At 42.6% G+C, this 20,113-nt stretch overlaps 1 protein-coding gene across 5 annotated transcripts in view; it reads left to right on the forward strand.

Moving 5' to 3' along the window:
• Positions 1-20,113, forward strand: part of TRIT1 (tRNA isopentenyltransferase 1) — a 49,850-nt gene that overhangs the window by 16,955 nt on the left and 12,782 nt on the right. For 4 of the 5 annotated variants that reach the window (XR_004440921.1, XR_004440922.1, XM_033226986.1 and 1 more), the window contains exons 2-3: positions 16,675-16,815; positions 19,503-19,601. Coding sequence is in view for 3 of the 5 variants with exons in the window: in XM_033226986.1 (XP_033082877.1) it covers positions 16,675-16,815; positions 19,503-19,601 (240 nt within the window). In the remaining 2 variants the exon portion in view is untranslated. Of the gene's footprint in view, positions 1-5,799; positions 5,862-16,674; positions 16,816-19,502; positions 19,602-20,113 lie in introns of those variants that run through there. The other variant, XM_033226988.1, reaches the window with a different exon arrangement.

Raw genomic sequence — 20,113 nt, forward strand, 5'->3', positions numbered from 1 at the left:
TTTCACTTACATTAGCTGTAGCATGTATTGGTACTTTATTCCTTTTAATATTTGAATAATTTTCCATTGTGTATATATACTATAGTTAGTTAATCTGTGGCTAGACATTAGCACCTTTAGGCTACTGTAAATAACACTACGATGAACACGAATGTACATGTTTGTTTTAGTACCTGTTTTGAATTATTTGGGGTATATACCAGGGAGTGGAATTGCTACATCATATGGTAATTCTGTATTTAACTTTTTAAGGAACTGCCATATTGTTTTTCACAGTAGCTATACCATTTTACATTTCCACCAGCAAAGTACAAGGGTACCAAATGTTTCCCTATCTACCATATTGTTTTTCACAGTAGCTATACCATTTTACATTTCCACCAGCAAAGTACAAGGGTACCAAATGTTTCCCTATCTATTCTAACACTTACTATTTTCCTTTTTAAAAAATTATAACCATCCTAGTGGGTATGAAAGTGGTGTCTTACTGTGGTTTTGATTTATATTTCCCTAATGACTAACGATTTTGAACATTTTCTGGTGTGTTTATTGACCATTTGTATCTTGTTTGGAAAAATATCTATTCAAAGTCCTTTGCTCATTTTACACTTGAGTTTTTTTGTTGTTGAGTTGTACACATTATATTTTGAAAGATATTGCCGTACTACTTTGGAGACCATGAAACAGACATACCAATAGGAAGTCTGTTTCACCTCACACGTGCAGTTCTGTGTATTCCCTGTCTTTTTCATCATTGTCAATCTGGTAAATAAGAAATGGATTTCTTTTTAATTTCATTTCCTAGGGAGGTTAATTATCTTTTCAAGGATATACTGGCTATTTGTGTTTCTCCTTAATTTTATTTTTGTAGGGATGTTGTCCCTTTGTTACCAGGGGTGGTCTTGAACTCCTGGCCTCAGTCGATCCTTACACCTTGGCCTTACAAAGCACTGGGATTACAGATGTGAGCCACTTTACCTAGCTTGGCCATTTGTGTTTTTCTTTTTTGTGTCTTCTGTTTGCTCTGCCTTTTATTTATTTTTTTTCTTTGAGACAGGGTCTTATTCTGTTTCCCAGGCTGGAGTGCTGTGGTGCGATCTCTGCTCACTGCAGCCTCCACTTGCTGGGCTCAAGCGGTCGTTCCACCTCAGCCTACCGAGTAGCTGGGACTACAGTTGTGTGCCACCACACCTAATTTTTTTTTTTTTTTTTTTTGAGACAGAGTCTTGCTCTGTCGCCCAGGCTGGAGTGCAGTGGCGTGGTCTCGGCTCACGGCAGCCTCTCCCTCCTGGGTTCAAGCAATTCTCTTGCCTCAGCCTCTCAAGTAGCTGGGACTACAGGCACGTGCCGCCACAGCCGGCTAATTTTTGTATTTTTAGTAGAGACAGGGTTTCACCATGTTGGCCAGGATGGACACCTAACTAATTTTTGTTTGTTTGTTTCTGTAGAGATGGGGTTTTGCCATGTTGCCCATGCTGGTCGTGAACTCCTGAGCTCAAGCGATCTGCCTATCTTGGCCTCCCAAAATATTGGGATTATAGGCGTGAGGCACCATTCCTGGCCAGCCTTTCAAAAAATATATATATAGACCAACCTAACCAACATAGAGAATCCCTGTCTCTACTAAAAATATAAAAATTAGCTGTGCGTGGTGGCGCATGCCTGTAATCTCAGCTACTTGGGAGGCTGAGGCAAGAGAATCACTTGAACCCAGGAGGCGGATGAGCTGTTGCAGTGAGCTGATATCTCGCCATTGTACTCCAGCCTGGGCAACAACAGCGAAACTCCATTTCAAAAAAACAAACACACAAACAAACAAAAATAGAGAGAGAGACAGAGACAGACAGACAGAAGGTCTCACTCTGTTGCCCAGGCTGGTCTCAAACTCCTGAGTGCAAGCAGTCTTCTCACATCAACCTCCCAAAGTGTTGGCATTATAGGTGTGAGCCACCACACCTGGCCTACAAATTAGTTTTTTAGTATTCTTTTTGAAAGAGTTCATGTCTGCCAGGTGTGGTGACTCATGCCTGTAATTCCAGCAATTTGGGAGATGGAGGTGGGAGGATCTCTTGAGCTCAGGAGTTCGAGACCAGCCTGGACAATGTAGGAATAAAAATTTAAAAATGGGGCCAGGCGTGGTGGCTCATGCCTGTAATCCCAGCACTTTGGGAGGCCCAGGTGGGCAGATCACCTGAGGTCAGGAGTTCGAGACCAGCCTGCCCAACATGGCGAAACCCCATCTTTACTAAAAATACAAAAAATTAGCTGGGTGTGGTGGTGGGCACCCGTAATCCCAGCTAGTCAGGAGGCTGAGGCAGGAGAATTGCTTGAATCTGGGAAGCGGAGGTTGCAGTGAGCCGAGATTGTGCCACTGCACTCCAGCCTAGGCAACAAGAGCGAAACTCGGTCTCAAAAAGAAAAAAAAAAAAATTTAAAAAATGGGCCCGGCATGGTGGCTCATGCCTGTAATCCCAGCACTTTGGGAGGCCAAGGCGGGTGGATCACCTGAGGTCGGCAGTTTGAGACCAGCCTGGCTAACATGGCGAAACCCAATCTCTACTAAAAATTCAAAAATTAGCTGGGCGTGGTGGCGGGCGCCTATAATCCCAGCTACTCGGGAAGCTGAGGCAGGAGAATCACTTGAACCTGGGAGGCAGAAGTTGCAGTGAGCTGAGATCATCCCACTGCACTCCACTCTGGGTGACAGAGCGAGAAAAAAAAAATTAAAAATTAGCCGAGCATGGGTGTGGTGTGGTGGTGCACACCTGTAGTCCCTGCTACTTGGTAGGCTGAGGTGGGGTGATCACTTTAGTCCAATTTAGATCAATTTAGTCGACAGAGCAACATACCATCTCAGAAAAAAAGTCATTGATTGCTAGTGTTGCTAGTGTAAGTGAACACATACCCAGGGCTTTCATGCCTTTTTTGCCCCTGTTGCTCTTCCCTATGTACTTGTAGATAATTGGAGGTTAAGTGTGGGGTCCTGTGTTATCCAGGCATAGTTAGGTCTGGATATGTTTAGTTAGCTACTCAATTTCCTTGCCTTTTCTTTTCTTTTTTTTTTTCTTTTTCTTTTTTTGGTTTACTTCTCACTACTTAACACAGTACTTGTGATAGTGGTTTTCTTTTTTTTTCTTTTCTTTTTTTTTTTTTTTTCTTTTCTTTTTTTGGTTTACTTCTCACTACTTAACACAGTACTTGTGATAGTGGTTTTCTTTTTTTTTTTTTTTTTTTTTCTTTTCTTTTTTTTTTTTTTCCTGGTTTTTAAGAGACAGGGTCATGCTCTGTTGCCCAGGCTGGAGTGCGGTGGTGCGAGCTCAGCTGACTGCAGCTGTAACTTCCCAGGCTCAAGCGATTCTCCAACCTCAGCTTCCCAAGTAGCTGGGACCACAGGCGTGTGCCAGCAGGCCCAGCTAATTTTTTAATTTTTTTATGGAGACAGAATTTCATCATGTTGCCGAGGCTGGTTTCTAACTCCTAGGCTCAAGTGATCCACCCACCTCAGCTTCCCAAAGTGTTGGGTTTACAGGCATGAGCTACCCCCACACCAGCCATCTAACAGTGGTTTTCAACCCCAGCTTCATATTAGAATCACCTGGAGAGCATTAAAAACTACCGATGCCCACTTTGGGAGGCCGAGGCAGGCAGATCATGAATTCAAGAGATCGAGACCATCCTAGCTAACTTGGTGAAACCTCGTCTCTACTAAAAATACAAAAATTAGCTGGGCACGATGGTGCGCGCCTGTAGTCCCAGCTATTCGGGAGGCTGAGGCAGGAGAATCGCTTGAACCCGGGAGGCGGAAGTTGCAGTGAGCCGAAATCGTGTCGCTGCACTCCAGCCTGGTGACACAGCGAGATTCCGTCTCAAAAAGAAAAGAAAAAAGAAAAAAAAAATAGTGATGCCTAGGCCTGTACTTAGTGAGGGTCTATTGATTAGATTATTTGTCTAACTCGAAGATGCCACTAGTCTCCTAATTTATAGTCTGTCTTTGTTTGTTTGTTTGTTTTGAGACAGAATCTCGCTCAATCACCCAGGCCGGAGTGTAGTGGCACGATCTTGGCTCACTGCAACCTCCTGGGTTCAAGCAATTCTTGTGCCTCAGCCTCCTCAGTAGCTGGAACTACAGGCACATACCACCACACTCAGCTAATTTTTTGTATTTTAAGTAGAGACAGGGTTTCACTATGTTGGCCAACCTGGTCTTTAACTCCTGGCCTTAAGTGATCTGTCTGCCTCAGCCTCCCTAATGCTGGGATTACAGACATGAACCACCGCATCTGGCCTATAGTCTGTCCTTAAAGCCTTCATTTAGTCTGGTAGGCAGTTACATTTTTTGGGAAAACTGGGTTTTAGTTCCAGCTGTACCACTCACTCACTGTATATATAACCTAGGACAAGTTACTGACCCTCTCTAGGCCTTAGTTTCCTCTTTGGTTGTATTAAGCAGGGAAGACTCATTGGATTAGATCAGGTATTAGAAACTTTTTCAATCAAGAGATAGATAGTAAATATTCTAGGCTTTATGGGCCATACATTATCTGTCTTGGTGTCTAAAGCTCCTTTCAGCGCTGGTATTTTGTGTTTCTTTTAGGCCCTAGCCAGGGTAACAAGAGCGAAACTCTCACAAAGAGCCAAGGAAAATCTTGTTTAACCACTACCAATTAAATATAAATAATGTCAAGCACTTACATAGTGCTTATCTGCCTGGCATCATTCTAAACATTTTGCATGCACTAACACTAATCTTCAAATAACCCAATAAGGAGTGTAGGTGCTCATATTATCCCCATTTTACAGATGAGGACACTTGAAGCAATGAAAAATTAGGTATTTAAATAATCTGCTAAGTGAAGGCCACTGCTGGATGGTAGAGGCAAAATTTGAACCTAGATGGTCCACTCTATTATCCTATATTATCTCCTCATAACTTAGATATGCACCTCCAAATACTGAAGTACCTCAGCTATCATATGCTATTTGAGGTATCCTGAGATAAAATATCACTGAAATCATCAAAGATGGGCCAATCTTGAGGCTGTAAAGATGGCCAAAGAATGGAAACTTTATTATGAACCTTATTTTCCCTCTTAAGCCCTTTGTTTGTGTGTCAGCATTATGGTCACATGGTGTTGTCTGTGTGTATATTTGTAGCTTTCTCTCTTGCCTACTCTTCAGAACCTTGAATGGCTGGGCACAGTGGCTCATGCCTGTAATCCAAGCACTTGGGGAGACCGAGGTAGGCGGATCATGAGGTCAGGAGATCGAGATCATCCTAACATGGTGAGACCCCATCTCTACTAAAAATACAAAAAAATTAGCCGGGCTTGGTGGCAGGCTCTTCTAGTCCCAGCTGCTTGGGAAGCTGAGGCAGGAGAATGGCGTGAACCTGGGAGGCGGAGCTTGCAGTGAGCCACGATGGAGTCACTGCGCTCCAGGCTGGGCAACAGAGTGAGACTCCGTCTCAAAAAAAAAAAAAAAAAGAATCTTGAAGGGGTTCAGTGTGTAGTAACTGTCTTTTCCTCAGTTTCTGGAATTTAATTTCACCTCAGGAGGAATTCATTACTTGAAGCAAACAAACACACCAGAGTCAAATGGGGATAAAAATTCTCCTAAGTGGCAGCAGAAATAGCTTGGGTTATAGGCAGAGCAGCCTGGCATTAGTCCTGTCTCTGCTTCCAGCCAGTTATATGGCCAGGGGAGCCTGAGTATTCTCGAATATAAAATGTTGGGTGTTTGGACTGGGTGGATGTTCTGAATTTCCTTACAACCATGCTTCTCCAGTGTTTGTTTGCAGGTGGACTCCAAGCAGCCATTGCAGAAGCTCTGTGTTGCAGTTTCTCATGTTTTAACTTAAAAATGTGAGCCAATTTTGCATTCTCTGCGCTAATGTTTGTTTAGATGTAAAAATGTTTCAATTTTTTTTTTTTTACTACCTAGTAAGATTGATACTTCAGAAGAATGTATCACATGTATGTTATACATGTCTCAGTTTGAAAACTATGGCCTTGGCCAGGCGCAGTGGCTCACGCCTGTAATCCCAGCACTTTGGGAGGCTGAGGTGGGCGGATCGCCTGAGGTCGGGAGTTTGAGACCAGCCTGACCAACGTGGAGAAACCCCGCCTCTACCAAAAATACGAAACTAGCTGGGCATGGTGGTGGACGCCTATAATCCCAGCCACTCAGGAGGCTGAGGCAGGAGAATCCACTTGAACCCAGAAGGTGGAGGTTGCGGCGAGTCGAGATTGCACCACTGCACTCCAGCCTGGGCAACAAGAGCGAAACTCCATCTCAAAAAAAAAAAAAAAAAGGCAGAAAACTGTGGCTTATATGAGGTCCCTTTTCCCTTAAAGAGAAGAGCCGTAGGAAGGAATAAAAGCCGTAATCTGCACTATAAATTCCAAACCATGCGTCTCATCACACTGACTCAACAGATCAGGCACAGATTCTTCTGCTTTTTTATTTTATTTTATTTTATTTTAATTTATTTTATTTTATTTTTTGAGACAGTGTCTTGCTTTGTTGCCCAGGCTGGAGTGCAGTGGTGCAATCATGGCTCACAGCAGCCCTGACCCTCCCTCCTGGCTCAAGCAATCCTCCCACCTCAGTCTCCTGAGTAGCAGAACTATAGGCACATGCCACCACACCTGGCTGATTAAAACTGTTTTTTTGTTTTTGTTTTTGTTATTTTTTGTAGAGATGGGGTCTTTGTGTTGCTCAGGCTGGTTTCAAACTCCTCAGCTCAAGCGATCCTCCTATCTTGGCCTCCCAAGGTGTTGGGATTACAGGTGTGAGCCACTGTGCCTGGCCTTCTGCTTTCTGAGCATCTTAATGTGTCCAGTTTATTCAGCATATCTACGGTTGAATTTCTGCCAGAGTTAAAAAGAGTAATTGCCCTGATGTTCCTGCAGCAAACTTATTAGTCCTAACCCACTGAAGTTATGTTAAAAAAAAAGTTTTCTTTTAATTAAAAAAGTAAAGTTAGTCAAGAAATCAGCCTTTCCCCTACTCTTCAAAATCTCTTCAGTTGAATTTGTTTAAAGGAAAATCAACTTCTCAGTGAGTGTCAACATCTTAATTTTTCCTTTCATCTGCATATGCTAAAACCATCTTTTCTCCTGAAGCTTGAACTATTAAAACTAGAAGAAATTAGCTGGGCGTGGTAACAGGTGCCTATAATCCCAGCTATTTGGGAGGCTCAGGCAGGAGAATCTCTTGAATCTGGAAGGGGGAGGTTGCAGTGAGCCAAAATCATGCCACTGCACTCCAGCCTGGGAGACAAAGACTCTGTATGAAAAAAAAAAAAAAAGAACTAGATGTTAGATGTGAGAAACTTGAGGTTCCAGAAGAAAAACTTGACTGTCTTCCTTCCTTCCTTCTCTCCCACCCTCTCTCCCTCTTCCCTTTTCTTTCTTTTTTCTTCCCTTTCTTTCTTCCCGTTCTTTTCCTTTTTCTTTCTTCTTCCTTTCCTTCCTTCCCTCCCTTCCTTCCTTTCTTTTTCTTTTCTTTCCATTCTTTATCACTCTCTTTTCTTTCCTTTCCTCCTTTCCTTCCTTTCTTTCTTTCCTTCCTTTCTTTCTTGTCTTGTTGTGCTGCCCAGGCTGGAATGTAGTCGTGCAATTATGGCCCACTGCAGCTCGACCTCTTGGGCTCAAATGACCCTCCCATCTTAGCCTCCTGAGTAGTTGGGACTACAGGTGCGCACCACCATGCCTGACTAATTTTCTTGTTTTTTTTTTTTGTTTTTTTTTTTTGTAGAGACAGAGTCTCACAATGTTGTCTTGAACACTAGGCTCAAGTGATCCGCCTGCCTCAGCCACCCACGGTGCTGGGATTGCAGGCGTGAGCCACCATGCCTGACGAGAATCCTTACTGTTAACCACTTTTCTATATGCTATGTGTCTCTTGATGATGGAATGTCCACTAGACAGTTGAATATACAGGTCTGGCACCACAAAAAGAGAACTGGATTGTGGATATGGATTTTGAGAGTTATCAACACAACAGTGGTTGTAGAAGCCATGGGTGTCACTCAGAGAAAGTTCATAATACAAAAAGGCAGATGGATGCCATAAAGACTGCCATTTCTCAGTATTGTTTCTGACAGATACTGCTAATAGATCAGTGGCTGGCCTTAGTAAAGTAGATGGAGGAAGGTCTAGTGGGATAGGAAGAAAAACCTGGAAAGAATGGTGCCCTTGAAGCCCCAAAGGGGAGTGATTTATGAAGGAGAGAGAGCTCAGCAGTATCAGATTGTTGCTTTTTCCATTACTTGTTTTGAGAGCTTTGTAGAAAAGTGTTATATTTGGCAGTCAGGGTTCATTAATGATCTCAGTGAGATATCCATAGGGCAGTGGAGGGCAGCAAGCAGTGGATGATTATACTGAGCCATAATCCAAGGTTGTGGTTTTCAAGGCAGGTGTAATCTATTGAGGCAAGAAAGTGAAGGACTTTAGGATCTAATTTGAAATGGGAAGGATATAAGTGAAAAGGTGGAAGATAACTTACAGGGAAGACACCAACCAGGGCTGGGAGCAGCTTTTCCTTTTGCTTGTAGACAGCTATGTTGGGACATCACAGCCAGCACTCAGAGCTCTGGGATTTGCCCACTGCCACGGACATTGCTGCTGATTAGCACACTCAGGACCACCCTACAGCAAGGCAGCCCAAAGGGATGGAGACTTAAAAGGATGGGATCTTTGGCTGTACACTTAAAAAACTGGGGGAGTATCTGCAAGGTGAAATTTCTTTAGATCAGGGTTTCTCAATTTCAGGACTATTGACATTTTGGGGCCGGATAATTTTTTTTTTTTTTTTTTTTTTTGAGACGGAGTCTTGCTCTGTCGCTCAGGCTGGAGTGCAGTGGTGCGATCTTGGCTCACTGCTAGCTCCGCCTTCTGAGTTCAAGCCATGCTCCTGCCTCAGCCTCCCGAGTAGCTGGGACTACAGGCGCCTGCCACTACGCCTGGCTAATTTTTTGTATTTGTAGTTGAGACAGGGTTTCACCGTGTTAGCCAGGATGGTCTCAATCTCCTAACCTTGTGATCCGCCCGCCTCGGCCTCCCAAAGTGCTGGAATTACAAGCGTGAGCCACTGCGCCCGGTCTGGGGCCGGATAATTCTTTGTGTTAGGGGCTGGTGGCTAGACCAGAGTGCATCATTGGATGTGTAGCAGCATCCTTGGCCTCTACCCTCTAAATGCTAGTAGCACCCCCCAGCTCTGTAGTTGTGACAATCAAAAATGTTTCTGATTGGGTGCAGTGACTCGTACCTGTAATCCCAGCTCTCTGGGAGACCAAGGCTGGTGGATCACCTGAGGTCAGGAGTTTGAGACCAGCCTGGCCAACATAGCAAAACCCCATCTCTACTAAAAACACAAGCATTAGCCAGGCATGGTGGCAGACACCTGTAATCCCAGCTACTCGGGAGGCTGAGGCAGGAGAATTGCTGGAACCTGGGAGGTGGAGGTTGCCGTGAGCTGAGATCACACCATTGCACCTTAGCCTGGGCAACAGAGCAAGACTCTGTCTCAAAAAAAAAAGAAAAAAGAAAAAATTTCTGGACATTGCCAGATGTCTCCCAGTGAACAAAATCACTTGAGTTGAGAACCATGGCTCTGGATTCTGCTGGTTTTCTTCTTCTAGGTCTCTGTTGTGGATTTCTTTTTTTGTTTTTTGATTTTTCCATATCTTTTGTTGTTGTTGTTTATGGGTTTATTTTTTTTCATATCCTTTTTTTTTTTTCTCTCTGTTGTAGATTTCTTTTGCCTTCGTTAGTTCCTCCAGGCGCTTCAGCTCTGTTGATCTGGAGAGTTAAGGTTATTTCAGCCTTGCACCATTTTTCCAAATTTTTTTTTCAGTCTGGAAATAAACCATCAGTAGAGGTGAAACAAAGTGGTATATTTTTCTATAATGCCCAATTTAATGCCTAGAACATTAAATGTTTAGTGATTATGCACTTTTATATCATGTATCTTCTTTTATTATAGCTATTTGTGTCTAAGTTGGACTCTCTGAGGACTAGGACTCTTTTTTAAGAGACAGGGCCTTGCTCTGTTGCCCAGGCTGGAGTGCAGGGGCACCTTTTTAGCTCACTATGGCCTTGAACTCCTGGGCCCAAGCAGTCCTCCTGCCTCAGCCTCCCAAGTAGCTTGGAGGCATGTGTCACCACACCCGAGTAATTTTTAAATTTTTAGTAGAGATGGAGTCTCACTATGTTGACCAGGCTGGTCTTGAACTCCTGGTCTCTAGTGATCCTCCTACTCAGCCTTCTAAAGTGCTGGGATTATAGGTGTGAGCCACCATGCCTGGCCATGGGACTTTCTTAATCTTCTTATTGTAACTAACATGTTGCAGTATACCTAACACATAGTAGACGCTTAGTAAATGTTTGTAGAGGTAAGTCAATTATGTTAGATAATTGATGAAGTGGATTAAACCTGGAATTTTTCAGAATATTTCAGTCATCAGGCCTTACAAAGAAGCCAGTAGTTCCTTAGTATTGTCAAAATATGGTATGTGCAGAGAAAAGCATTTTATTCCAAATCATTTCTTTGTACTCAGATCACAAGTGTCCTTTGGAAGGGAGAAGGGGAAATGGAGCAGAGTGACTTGCTGTCTTTGAAAGATAACACAGATCCTTCTGGCTCTTCTCAGCATTCAGGCTGATTGTAGGTAGAGTGATGCTGAAACTGTAACTGAAGCTGAAAAATAGGGGAAATGTAAGGCATTCAGCTACAAATCTCACATGTGAATGTTTTCTGGGCTGGTAATAAAATCATAAGCCTGATTGTGGCATTTAGAGCATGGATGTAACTTAAATCTCTGGACCAAATGTGATATTTATAAAATTGATTGATTTCTAAGTTTGTTTAGATATTTATGCTTGGTACAACTGTGAACAATGTTGTGTTTTTGCTTCTTAACTGTTCAGTATGATTTTTTTTTGGTAAATAAAGGATACCCATAAAAACACCTAATTCATAACTGTACAGCTCAGTACATTATCAAAAAGTTAAAATACCTGTGTAACCACAACTCAACTGAATTTCAGTTCAAGAAAAAGAGCATTACAAGAAATAGAACATTACCAGCTCTCAATAATTTTGAAAATTTTATTTCATTGATGCTATTCACTAGTTTCTTATTATGCCTAGAAGCTATCATCCAAGCCTTTTTTTAATTGTGATGTAACATTGACCATTAACCATTTCGGTGTCCGTTTTAGCCATTTCAGTGTTTCAGTGGCATTGAGTACAATCACATTGTTCTGCAACCATTACCACCTTTCATCTCCAATAGGTTTTTATCTTCTTAAAATGAAACTCTGTACTAGTTAAACAATGAATCCCTATTCTTCCCTCTCCCTAGCTCCTGGTAACTAATATTCTACTTTATGTCTCTATGAATTTGGCTACTCTGGGTACTTCATATATGTGAGATCATATGGTGTTTGTCCTTTTGTGATTGGCTTATTTCACTTAGCAGAGTATGTTCAAAGTTATCTATGTTGTAGGATGTGTCATAATTTCCTGCCTTTCTTTTTTTTTTTGAGACAGAGCCTTGCTCTCTTGCCCAGGCTGGAGTGCAGTGGTGCGATCTCAGCTCACTGCAACCTCTGCCCCCTAGGTTCAAGCAATTCTTCTGTCTCAGCCTCCTGAGTAGCTGGGATTACAGGTGCCTGCTACCATGCCTGGCTAATTTTTATATTTTTAGTAGAGATAGGGTTTCACCATATTGGTCAGGCTAGTCTTGAACTCCTGACCTCAGGTGATCCATCCACCTCAGCCTCCCAAAGGTCTGGGATTACAGGCATGACCCACTGCACCCGGCCAGTTTCGCACCTTTCTTAAGGCTGAATAATACTCATTGTATGCATAGACTGCATTTTGTTTGTCCATTTATTTGTGGATGGATACTTGGATTACTTCACCTTTTGGCTATTATGGATAATGCTGCTGTGAACATGGATGTGTAAATATCTGTTCAACCCCCTGCTTTCAATTCTTTTGGGTATATACCTAAAGTGGAATTGCTAGGTTGTATGTTAATTCTGTTTTATTTTTTAAGGAACTGCCATACTGTTTTTCTTCCAGTTTTTGTTGTTGTTTTTAAGTTCTAGAAATGGGGTCTCGTTATGTTGCCTAGGTTAATCTTGAAGCCCTGGGTCTGCCTCAGCCTTCCAAAATGTTGGGATTACAGGCATGAGCCACCTTGCCCTTCCCGAAACTGCCATATTGTTTTCCATAATAGCTGCACCATTTTACATTCCCCTCAGCAATGCACAAGGGTTCCAGTTTCTCTACATCCTTGCCAACATTTGCTATTTTGTTTCTTTTTTTCTTTTTCTAATAGCCATTATAATGAGTACAAAGTACATCCATGTCTTTTTTTTTTTTTTTTTTGAGACAGAGTCTCGCTCTGTTACCCAGGCTGGAGTGCAGTGACACCATCTCCGCTCACTGCAACCTCTGCCCTCTGGGTTCAAGCGATTCTCCTGCCTCAGCATCCTGAGTAGCTGGGATTACAGGTGCACGCCACCACTCCTGGCTAATTTTTGTATTTTTAGTAAAGACGGGGTTTTACCATGTTGGTCAGGCTGGTCTTGAACTCCTGATCTCGTGATCTGCCTGCCTCGGCCTCCCAAAGTGCTGGAATTACAGACGTGAGCCACCGCAACTGGCTGTCTTTTTTTAAATAAACTTTTTGTAATGGAAATTTCCCAACATATAAAGAAAGTATGGCAAATAATGAAATGAACTACCCATATATCCATCACCTAGAGTCGATAATTATGAACACTTGGCCAATCGTGTTTCACTTATAGTCTGTCTCTCCTTTCCCTATTGTTGCAATGCAGGTCACAGTCAGATACTTTCATTTATTGTACTTTAATATACTGTTATACAGGTTGAGTATCCATTATGCAAAATGCTTGGGACCAGAAGTGTTTTGGTTTCCTAGTTTTTTCTGATTTTGGAATATTTGCATTATATTTACCAATTAAACATCCCAACTCTGAAAATCTAAAATCCAAAATACTCCAGTGAGCATTTCCTCTGAGTGGTGTGTTTGGTGTTCAGAAGTTTTCAGTTTTGCATTTAGTTAATGACTATAAAACATACCCATAAAACCATATTAAATGTAAATCAGATGTCTAGTCTTTATCACCCACATCTTTATGTCCCATTTCTTTTCATCTGAATGTGTAAGAGGCAAAGAGTTAACAGATCACCCACAGATGACAATTTATATTAGTAACCAAGATTTAGTACTTTTGTGAGTTATAGTTTTTGTTAACTCTGTGAGTAAGAGCTCTGCTTTCTTTAAACCATTAATACTCTTTTCTTCTTCCTGATATTTGGTGGCATTTGTATTATCTATCATAAGCAGTACAATAGGCCACTTCCTTTAGTAAATAAGGTGAGCTAGCTCTGGGTTAGCTTCTGTTTGAATTATATTTGTGTGTCCATTTGTTTAAACTCATCATTTTAAGGGCCTCTGGAAGATACACCTAAAGGCAGATTACAGGAAGAATTTTTTTTTTTTTGAGGCGGAGTCTCGCTCTGTTGCCCGGACTGGAGTGCAGTGGCCGGATCTCAGCTCACTGCAAGCTCCGCCTCCCGGGTTTACGCCATTCTCCTGCCTCAGCCTCCCGAGTAGCTGGGACTACAGGCGCCCGCCATCTCGCCCGGCTAGTTTTTGTATTTTTAGTAGAGACGGGGTTTCACCGTGTTAGCCAGGATGGTCTCGATCTCCTGACCTCGCGATCCGCCCGTCTCGGCCTCCCAAAGTGCTGGGATTACAGGCTTGAGCCACCGCGCCCGGCCAGAATTTTTTTTTTTTTTGAAACGGAGTCTCACTCTGTCGCCCAGGCTGGAGTGCAGTGGCCGGATCTCAGCTCACTGCAAGCTCTGCCTCCCGGGTTTACGCCATTCTCCTGCTTCAGCCTCCCGAGTAGCTGGGACTATAGGCACCTGCCACCTCACCCGGCTAGTTTCTTTTTTTGTATTTTTTAGTAGAGACAGGGTTTCACTGTGTTAGCCAGGATGGTCTCGATCTGCTAACCTCGTGATCCGCCCGTCTCGGCCTCCCAAAGTGCTGGGATTACAGGCTTGAGCCACCGCGCCCGGCCTACAGGAAGAAATTTTATCTAGCCTTCTAGGGTTTGTGATAGAAGGTGCTGGTGGAGATATTTGCATTTTGACCTTGTTGGAGGTGTGGGTAATTGTACATTTGCAGCTATGCATTTGACACTGATTAACATTAATTAACATTAATCTCAGTGTAAAAATTTAGAATCCTTTTTACTGTAACATACATAACAGGGGTTAGAAATCCTCTACTAGCAAAATCAAGTTGTTGCTATGTGAGCTCTTTAAAATGTGATCATTTGGAATTCTAAGCTACAGCAGAGTCAACCAAGGGCTGTGGGAAAAGAGGGAGACAGAGAGGAATAAACAGTTATTATTAACTCTTTCCTCCCTTTAGTTTTCTTTTCTTTTCTTTTCTTTTTTTTTTTTTTTGAGACAAAGTCTGGCTCTGTTGCCCAGACTGGAGTGCAGTGGTATGATCTCGGCTCACTGCAACCTCTGCCTTCCAGGCACAAGGATCCTCCCACCTCAGCCTCCCCAGTAGTGGAACTACAGGTGTGTGCCACCACACCCGGCTAATTTTTGCATTGTTTGGAGAGACGCACTTTCGCCATGTTGCCCAGGCTGGTCTTGAACTCATGAACTCAAGTGATCTGCCTGCCTCAGCCTCCCAAAGTGCTGGGATTACAGATGTGAGCCTCCACACCTGGCCTCTTTCATTGTTTTTTTGTTTTTGTTTTTGTTTGAGATGGAGTCGAGTCTCGCTCTGTTGCCTAGGCTAGAATGGCGTAATCTTGGCTCACTGCAAACTCTGCCTCCTGGGTTCAAGCGATTCTCCTGCCTCAGCCTCCTGAGTATAGCCGGGATTATAGGCACACGCCACCACACCCAGCTAATTTTTTGTGTGTTTTTAGTAGAGATGGGGTTTCACCATGTTGGTCAGGCTGGTCTCAAACTCCTAACATCGTGATCTGCCTGCCTTGGCCTTTCAGAGTGCTGGGATTATAGGCAGGAGCCACCGCATCCGGCCTCCCCTTTACTTTTCTTAATTTGCACAGAAGACAGCAGTGTATAATAACCATATGACCCTGTATAACATTAGAAGGAAGTCTTGTTCAAGATACACAGAAAAGAATACTCTATGATTTATGATTCCATTAATTTTCAGGTATGAGAATGTGAGTCTGCTGTCAGGAACAAATTAAATGAGTTTAAAAAGCAGAATTGATACTCCTTATGGCTCTTATTTACGTTATTTTTTATTTATATGCATTTTACTATTTACTGATTTTATTTCATTGAAGATAGCTTATATCCTTGCTTGGTAAATGACCTCAGTCGCTAAGAGCATGGAGCCTTCTGAGTATTAAATAGTAACACTAAAATTATTTCCCTTTCTCTTTTAGTTATAGTGATAGTAGTAGTGATAATGATAGCAATTAGGTAGTAGTGACTCTCATGTGGCCCTTACAATGTGCCAGGCAAAAACTAAGTGGTTTTTAGTAGTAACTCATTTAATCCCCACAACAACCCTATGAGATAGATATTATTATTTTCATTTTATTGATGAGGGATTAAGGCCCAGAGAGGTTAGTAACTGACTTCTCCAACTACAAATAACTAGTAAGTGGCAGAGCTAGGAAATGAGCTGAGGCAGCCTGGCGCCAGGGTCTTTCCTCCTAACCATTACACTGTACCGTACTTATTTGACACCCGTGTAAGTAAAGGGAAATGTGAGATAAAAATGCTTTCAACATCTTTGTGGGCGCTACAGAACTTATTATTTGTTCATTCAGTGCTCCCTGTAGAATCAGTGATTACAGAGAACATTTAATCTCAAAGTATTCATCCCTATTTTCAAACTAGTATTTTCAGATCTGTTCTTGGAGACCTTGCATTTAGAAAAAGTACACTTGAACTTTTTAGTCGAATTGGCAGATCAAGAGCCCACAGACAGGATATTGCCTTTGCGTATTTAGATTGTCCTTGCTGACCCCTGAAGCAGTAATTTTGATAGATCACAATGTTTCCACTAGAGTACAGCAGTATTAGGGGTTCTGACTTCAAAGTGTGTATATGTATGTTTTCTATGTATTTTTGTAGACTCCTTCTCCACAAAGGGAACCAATCTTATACAAATTCTGAAGATCTTTTAGAGCCATTTAAATCCAAGAAATACCTAAGCATTTTGAAGTAGAACTATGAGCAATGAATGCAAAATGTTACCTTTCTGGAGTCTTGTGATAAGCAAAATAAATAAAACACCCTGCCCAATTTGCAGGGCTTTAACGTTCTGGCCATGCAGAATTAGTTTTTACTAATTCTGGGCATGTATTTACATATCCTTCTTACCTTTAAATCTGAGCTAATAGCTACTATTTGATAAGAAAACCAATGCTCTGTTTTCTTCTTTCTTTGTTTTGGGTTTCATGGATCTGACTGTGCTCTCTGTTAGAATACGTCTGGTGCTTTGGGTCAGTGAAGTGTTTGGCAGGAGGGAGAAACAGATTAAAATTTCTGTTCCTAAGTATGCATTTTTTATGGATGTGGTTGACTTTCTCATGTTAATTTTCTTTCCCCTAGGTTTATGAAGGCCTAGACATCATCACCAACAAGGTTTCTGCCCAAGAGCAGAGAATCTGCCGGCACCACATGATCAGCTTTGTGGATCCTCTTGTGACCAATTACACCGTGGTGGACTTCAGAAATAGAGCAACTGCTCTGATATCCTTAGGAAAGGCAGCAGCTGGGTTTGGTGGGTGAAAGCAGCCCAAGCCAAGAGAGAAGTTTTCCTTCTAGTGGCAATTTCTTCTCAGAAGGGGCACCCAAGGCCTAACTACTGATAGATGCCATCCCCATCAGACTATGGACTGAAAGATACAGTGTCTTTGTCACTCAAATTCTTGTCCTTAGACTGTGTCATCATCATCCTCTGGGAACTTGTTAGAAATGCTGATTCTTGGGCCCCACTCCAGACCTACTGAATCAGAATCTGCATTATAACAGGAGTCCCCAGTAATTCATATGCACATTAAAATTTGAGAAGCACTGTTTTAGTGATAAGAACACTGATTTAAGAATCAGAAAATTTGTGTTACAGTCCTAGAACTGCCTTTTTTACCGTGTGAATTTTACTGGGTAAAGCATTTCCTTAACCCCACTGAGCTTCGGTTTTCTATCTTTTAAATGGAGATACGAAGTTAATCTATAAATATAATGGAGTTATAGTTAGAATTTCAAAGGGATTGTTAGATGGGAGAGGACTGGAAAATATAGTTCTGGGTAAAACCAAGAAATTTTTGCAAAAAGAATAATGTAAGGGGGATTGCCCTTATGTCTTAACATGCAGACTGCCTTTAGTATCTGGATTGCTATATATTAAAAGATTGAAAAGTCGTAATAATTATAATAGCATGGAACTTATTTAGTACTAGATATATTTGTGGCACAGAATAGAAAACCCAGATATAGATTCAAATGGAAGTGTGTAAATTTTTTTTTTTTTCTCCTAGAGACGGTCTCACTCTGTTGCCTAGGTTAGAGTGCAGTGGCACTGTCATGGCTCATTGCTGCCTTGACCTGGGCTCAGGTGATCCTCCCACCTCAGCCTCCCAAGTATCTGGGACTACAGGTGCTTACCACCACACCCAGCTAATTATTTTTATTTTATTATCATTATTTTTTGAGACGGAGTCTTGCCCTGTCACCTAGGCTGGAGTGCAATGGCGCAATCTCCACTCACTGCAATCTCCGCCTCCCAGGTTTAAGTGATTCCCCTGCCTCTGCCTACCGAGTAGCTGGGACTACAGGCACGTGCCATGACACCCGGCTAAGTTTTTGTATCTTTAGTAGAGACAGGGTTTCACCAGGCTGGTCTCAAACTCCTGACCTTGTGATCCACCTGCCTCGGCCTCCCAAAGTGCTGGGATTACAGGCGTGAGCCACCGCACCCAGCTATTTTATTTTTTGTAGAGATGGATTTCGCTATGTTGCCAGGCTGGTCTTGAACCCTTGGACTCAAGTGGTCCTTCCACCTCGGCCTCCCGAAGTGCTGGAATTACAAGTGTGAGCCACCACGCCTGGCCCCAATCAGCCTTTTTGATTCGACAGGTGAAGGTACTAACTACTGAGGCCCAAAGGGTAGAAGGGTGATTGCTCAATATCACAGTCATTTCATGGCTTGCACAAATAAGTTAAACCTTTTCCCGTGAAGTATGTCCTATCCCATCATCTTTCCTCTTTCCACTCTTGCCTCTTCTGGAATCTTAACACTTTTCCCTTCCCCTTTTCATTTCTTTGCTCACTTTCCCTTTGTTAATCATACTACAGGTTGAACATCTGAAAATCTAAAATCCAAAAGACTCCAAAATCTGAAATTTTTGGAGTGCTGAGATGATGCTCAAAGGAGATGCTCATTGGAGCGTTTCAGTTTTCAGATTTTTAGATTTGGAATGCTCAACCAGTAAGTATAATGCAAATAATTCAAAATCTGAAACATTTCCTTGGTCCCAAGTATTTTGGATAAGGGATATTTAACTTGTATACAATATCCACTTTGCTCCCTATACTTTATTATTATTTTTTTTTTTGAGACGGAGTCTCGCTCTGTCGCCCAGGCTGGAGTGCAGTGGCCGGATCTCAGCTCACTGCAAGCTCCGCCTCCCGGGTTTACGCCATTCTCCTGCCTCAGGCTCCCGAGTAGCTGGGACTACAAGCACCCGCCACCTCGCCCGGCTAGATTTTTGTATTTTTTAGTAGAGACGGGGTTTCACCGTGTTAGCCAGGATGGTCTCGATCTCCTGACCTTGTGATCCGCCCGTCTCGGCCTCCCAAAGTGCTGGGATTACAGGCTTGAGCCACCGCACCCGGCCGGAAAGTGAAGTCTATTTATCTTCAGAACCTGTGCGTCTCACTTAATTTGGTGAAGCCTCAAGTGGCAAAAATGTGATAGTCTCTCCTGATGGTAGAGACTGACTGAGTCTAAGAATCTTAGGGAAACCAGCTTGTGTTTTGCCTTAGAAGGCAAAGTCACGCAATGGATGACACCTTGATGGCCTCCTGAGCAGCTGACACTTGGTTCTTTGAGAGTCCTTGGGCTTGTGCTTGTTGAACTGATTTGGAATACTAATAAAACTTTGACTTTTAGCAGTAAGACCTAGAAAGTTCTAGAACTGGAAGGAATTACCACTATGCATTTGTCTCTGGTTTCTGCAAGTCCATCCAGAACTGATTGGACATGATTCTGGAAATTTGTTGGAAACATTGAGGGCTGGTATCAATGCATTTTGGTTCCCACCCTTTCTCCTCTGCTCTGCAGATAAATGAATGTGGTTTCTTGCTAATAGTGTCCTTCCCAAGTGAGTCAGGATTCTCTTGATATTTAATATCGTGGTATCTTTCTTAATGTTCACATTGAAGATATATTTGCTCGAGACAAAATTCCTATTGTCGTGGGAGGAACCAATTATTACATTGAATCTCTGCTCTGGAAAGTTCTTGTCAATACCAAGGTAAGTTTAGTTCACTTGTAACTCACTGAGGAAATGGATTGCTCTTTCTTGCTGGCTAATTTTAGTGGGAGAAAGGTTGACTCTTGCCTATTTCTTATACTCAGCAACTATAATTTTCCTACTTAATATTCTCAAGCAAATGCCACCTCCATATGTGAAGTGTGTTCCTCTAGGCTGGTCTATGGGAAGGGGCTATGTGTGGGAAAAATGTTGCTGTGTGGATTAATTAGCATCTCCATATAAATTAACAGTGCATTAGGCCGGGCGTCGTGGCTTACTCCTGTAATCCCAGCACTTCGGGAGGCCAAGGTGGGCGGCTCACCTGAGGTCAGGAGTTTGAGAACAGCCTGGCCAACATGGTGAGACCCCATCTCTACTAAAAATACAAAAATTAGCCAGGCGTGGTGGCACACGCCTGTAATCCCAGCTACTAGGGAGGCTGAGGTGAGAGGATCGCTTGAACCAGGAGGTGGAGGTTGCAGTGAGCTGAGATCGCGCCACTGTACTCCAGC

Source organism: Trachypithecus francoisi, unplaced genomic scaffold, assembly GCF_009764315.1.
Source record: "Trachypithecus francoisi isolate TF-2019V2 unplaced genomic scaffold, Tfra_2.0 Lachesis_group12, whole genome shotgun sequence".
NCBI classification, from domain to species: Eukaryota; Metazoa; Chordata; class Mammalia; order Primates; family Cercopithecidae; genus Trachypithecus; species Trachypithecus francoisi.